This window comes from Mesoplodon mirus (genome assembly GCF_964341445.2).
Source record: "Mesoplodon mirus genome assembly, chromosome: 1".
Classification (NCBI taxonomy): Eukaryota; Metazoa; Chordata; class Mammalia; order Artiodactyla; family Ziphiidae; genus Mesoplodon; species Mesoplodon mirus.
The window spans coordinates 84,333,173-84,338,436 of NC_138976.1; the positions used below are offsets into that span (position 1 = coordinate 84,333,173).

Genomic DNA, 5,264 nt, shown 5'->3' on the forward strand with positions numbered 1-5,264 from the left:
CAGGTAGCTGCAAATTGTCTGTCCAAACTGCAAGATTCCTTAATACTTACCATCTAGTTTGGTTTTATCATCTTTTATCCACAAAACATCAATTTTGTAAGTAATTTTGAAGAAATTTCTTCCTTCATGCTCTAGTCTAAGACCTAAAATTCAAAATGGTATAGTTTTTCCTAAGAACATGGTTTAAAATTTTCAATGAAGTAACCAATGCAGCTTTCATCCCAAACCCACCCCCTCCAACAGATCCTTTACCAAATGGCAGGGTATAGTAATTACTAGTTTTCTCATTAAAGTACTGAGAACTTTGAAAGAAAAAGAAACAATAATCTGCATTCTCATGGCACCCATCAAAAAAGCACCTTGCAGCTTCCTATCCTTTCCATTCAAAGCACCTTTCCATCCTTTTATTAGCGATTCCTTTCATTATTGATTCGAGGTAGAGCAAGGTTTGTTTTATTCTGTTCTGTTTTCTCCAATTAAAAAACCTTAAGGGAAAAAGTTTAGGTAACTGCCTAAGATCATGCAGTAGAACAAAGGTGGGAGATGGAAGAAATCCAGGAAGCTAATTAATGTTTAACAGCAATAACATCTCAAACAGCAACTTCTGACTCTGAGGTCAGGAATATGCGTAATAGAAGAGTTTCTACGGATTCAGAAAACAAACAGAATTATGTATAGCCAGAGAGCTCTTTGGTTATAGAGCTTGTATTATTTAAAATAGGCCAAGGTAAGCTGTGCTAATAAGCAATTCTAAAATCAGAGTGGTTAACACTTAGAATCTTTTTATTTTTTCTTGTTCTATAAACTCCATTGTCCATCCAAACACCACCTTCAGGAGCTTGATCCTCTCTCCTTTGTCACCAATGTCTTATTTTGTACTGACACCCTCCCATCATCATTTAAACATGACCAATTCTCTCCCATCTTTAAGTCTAAATGAAATGACTCCATTGCAGTCTTTTGTCTTACCCACCCTCCTCCTTTTCCCACCATCCAAGCTTCAGTCTCCATTTTATTTAATCTCTTGCAAGTATTTGATCCTTTTAAAAGCACTCCCTTCCCTTTGCTTTCATGATATTGAGCTCACCTGGTTTTTCTTCAACCCTTTCAGTTGTTCCTTCTTAGCCTCCATTATAGGTGCCTCCTTAAATGATAGTGTGTTCTGTCTGAGGCCCTCTCCTTTCACTCTCCTCTCTTTGGGCAATCTTACTACTCACGTGGCTGCAAATTATCACCTGTGCTGATGGTCCCCGGTACATAACTATCTCAAGCTCCATTTCCCCTCTTGAGATTCAGACTCATGTATTCAACCATGTCCTGAATATCACTCACTGGTTGCCCCACTGGTACCTCAAGCTTATTATGATGATTGTGTACTCATTACTTTCCCCCAAACCTGCTCTTTCTTCTGTAGTCCCTGTCTCGATGGATGGCAGTACAATTTTCTTCAATAGAAATCTGGATATCATACCCTCAGCTCTAAGCTCCTTAAGGCAAGAATAGTGTCTATTTGTTCACCATTGTATATCAAGAACCCAGGACAATACTGGGCACATAGTAAGGATTCAATACATATTTAAGGAATAAATTAAGCACTCCTTATTCTCTTTTACTCCTTGCATTCAATAAACTACCAAGTCCTGTCAATTCTTCCTTTCAAACACTCTTTCAATCCTTATTATGGTCACTAACCTAGTTCAGTCCACTGTTACCTCTTTAATAAGAGTCTTTTTTTCTTATTTATTTTTTAATTGACATTAGTTGGTTTACAGTGTTTCGTGTGTAAGCAAAGTGATTCAGTTATACATATATATATCTTTTTCTTTTGCAGATTATTTTCTATTATAGGTTATTACAAGATATTGAATATAGTTCCCTATGCTATACAGTAGGTCCTTGTTGTTTATTTAATTTATATGTAGTAGTGTGTATCTGTTAATACCAAATTCCTAATTTATCCCTCCCCCTGTTTCCCCTTTGGTAACCATAAGTTTGTTTTCTATGTCTGTAAAATAATAGTCTTTAAATTTATCTCTTTGCCTCCAGTCTTGCCCCCTATAGCAGAGACTGCTAATTATACCTAATATCCATACTCCCTTCTTCCTTTCCATAGTAAATTGAGCACCATGCCTCCCAGGTGGAGACTGCATTTCCCAACTTCCCTGGCAGCTCCATATGGCCAAAACTACAATGTCACCTCTGAAGTAAGTTCTGGTCACTAGCCTGAGAATGAAAGTGACGTGTGCAGCTTCTGAACCACATCCTTCAAATAAAGTTGCTTGGCCTCTCCCTTTTCTTTCCTCTTTCTGCAGTCTGGATGGTAATGAGATGGTGGTGAGTTTGACCTTGCAGGAAAAAACCGCACAGTAAGGGATGAAGGAGCCACAAGATAAAAAGAACATTTTCCTCCTGGACTGCTTGCCACCTCAAACTTTTATGTAAGAGAGAAGTAAATCTTTCCTGCGGAAGCCACTGTTGTTTGTCTTCTGTTATAACCACCAAACCAATACCCTAACTACTAATCCCTTCTCTCTCCCAGCCAGAATCCTTTTTCTGCAATCCAGCTAAACTGATCTTATTACATTGCAAATCTGATCAGGTCATTGCCCCATTGCCTTATTTATTTTTGTAGCCTTCCGAGGGCTTAGTACATGATCTTGTTTATAGCAAGCATTGAATAATTTGATTGTTGATTGATAAATTATGAAGCTCATTTTCTTTCTTTTTTTTCCCCCAAATAGGCTTTAGTCAATCCTTAGATCACACTGTGACAGATACCCCAAATACAAGCAACCGGAAACAAGGAACAATTCAGTTTCTTGAATTGAATTGCACAATTCACTACTGCTTCCAACGTATGATCAAGATTTAAACAGCAATAGAGAGAGCTAACCTGATCACATTTGTTTCTGTGAACATATGTCTGTGGCTCTGAGACTGTCCTTAGTGAAAGAAGCTCATTTTCTAGTAGTACCTAAATTATAAAAATTAGCTTTTAATTGTATGTGACATCCTATGTAATCAGTGGATGAGATGACAGCTTGAAGCTTCCTTGGCTTCTGAAATCACCCTAGATGGGCTTCACCCCCCACCTCCATTATCTGATGACCAGCCAAAGGACCAGTAATCTTTCTGATGATGAGGTTTATCCAGAGAGAATGGAATTCCCATGTGTGTCACTGGCCACTCTAAAGAAAGAGGGGAATATAAAAAGAAGAGGAGGAGAGAAAACAACACAGAACTCTGTTTAGTGAGAGGCAGTAGAAAGTCATTAGAAATGTATTCATACCGTACTTGTGACCACTACAGATTGTCATAAATATGGCTTTAGGTGCTATACTTCTGCTAGGAAGATCATCATCACAAATTTAGATTTCTATTCAGTTAATATTTGTTAGGCCCCTACTATGTGCCAAGAACTGTGCATGAGAAAATCTCTCAAAATATTTCAAAAGAACTTTTGTTTGTTTTCAAAACAAACTTCTGTTTGTTTTGAAGCTCCACGTGCCCTCCAGAGAGAGTTTCTAGACTACCTGACGCTTGGCAGGATCTCCCAGAACAAGAGCATATTTGAAGTTCCCCACATGAATCCTCCCAAGTTCTACTCAAACTCAACTCCTAGAATTGGGTTAAAATGGGGATAGTGTTAGAAACTCCAAGTTCAGAGCTGACTTCTCCCCTAATATGTATGTTTTTGAAAGCTTTGTTCATTTTCCACCTAGTATAGAGCATCTTAAATTTTATAACCATGAGTTGTCAGTGAGACTCTATCATAAATTGCCATCGATAATGCTGCTGTTTTTCACAAAGCACTCCATTATACTTGTCATCTGGAAATGAAAGCCATATTTTTGTGTGACACACAGAACAAATTGCACCAGACAAATAAAGGCACCTGGCCAACTGATGCCTTTAGCTGGGTTCCTGCCATTTCTCATTATGTTGTATTCATGTTCTGTTTTTGTTCTTTTTTTTTTAATTTAAATTTTGCACCTTAAAGAAATTAATTAATCTAGATGTTAAAAGGCAATGAGGTCACGAAGATGGCGCTGAAGGCGAAGAAGGAAGTCCCTGCCCCTCCCAAAGCCGAAGCCAAAGCAAAGGCTTTGAAGGCCAAGAAAGCAGTGTTGAAAGGCGTACACAGCCACAAAAAAAAGAAGATCCGGACGTCACCCACCTTCCGACGGCCCAAAACACTGCGGCTCAGGAGGCAGCCCAAATATCCTTGGAAGAGCGCCCCTAGGAGAAACAAGCGTGACCACTATGCCATCATCAAGTTCCCCCTCACCACCGAGTCAGCCATGAAGAAAATAGAAGACAACAACATACTGGTGTTCATTGTGGATATCAAGGCCAACAAGCACCAAATTAAACAGGCTATGAAGAAGCCCTATGACACTGACGTGGCTAAGGTCAACACCCTGATCAGGCCTGATGGAGAGAAGCAGGCATATGTTCGACTGGCTCCTGACTATGACGCTTTGGATGTTGCCAACAAAATTGGGATCATCTAAACTGAGTCCAGCTGACTAATTCTAAATATAAAAGTTTTCACTATAAAAAAAAAAAACAGGCAATGAGGATCATTTGAAATGCAAAGTGGCCTCTGTCAATGTGAAGCTTTCAAGTGATACAAGTTTTTGTTGTTTTTCCTATTGATTGTAGTTCACAACACAGAGAACAAAGCCACAAGTTTTAAGGCAACGTAAATAATCCAAATTCACCAATTGCTAAAAAAAAAAAAAAAAGCAGCAGTATGCTTTCAAAAAGTGATCTAAACCCCATTAAAGTTTTGAAAATACCTGTTGTCTTGAACATAAGAAACACCTGAAACCTTGAGGCAGAGTAGCTGTCCAAAGGAAAACACACACAAATATTTCATGTGGGAGGAATTTTTCAAGGTACATATCAGTTCTCCAAACCAGTGAGATAGCTAACATTCATCGCCAGCATAGGTCATTCGAGTTCCATCTGGCGGAAGGGTGTCAGGTAAATTCTAAACATTACACACTTCCTTGGTCAGCAAAAGCTCTATATTCTGAAAGACAATGAGATCTCCATGACTGTAAGATAAGAGAAATAATAATAGTAATAATAATAATAATAGCTGCCAACATGTCTTAAAGGCTTACTGTGTGCTAGGCTCTATATTAAGCACTTTATCTGGATTATACTATTTTTTATTTTATTATTTTTTTGGCTGCACCTTGTGGCTTGTGGGATCCTAGTTCCCCAGCAAGGGATCGAACCCGAACCCTTGTCAG

General features: G+C 38.6%; 1 protein-coding gene across 1 annotated transcript; it reads left to right on the forward strand.

Moving 5' to 3' along the window:
• Positions 1–4,041: 4,041 nt before the first annotated feature.
• On the forward strand, positions 4,042–4,555 carry LOC309803797 (large ribosomal subunit protein uL23-like). Its single transcript, XM_082620531.1, has one exon. It carries the CDS (start codon positions 4,044–4,046, stop codon positions 4,512–4,514), a length of 471 nt encoding a protein of 156 aa, XP_082476657.1. The 5' UTR covers positions 4,042–4,043; the 3' UTR covers positions 4,515–4,555.
• The last annotated feature ends 709 nt before the right edge of the window (positions 4,556–5,264 follow it).

What these genes read in the sequence shown, in the direction of transcription:
- LOC309803797 (XM_082620531.1), top strand. Translation starts at nt 4,044, where the DNA reads ATGGCGCTGAAGGCGAAGAAGGAAGTCCCTGCCCCTCCCAAAGCCGAA.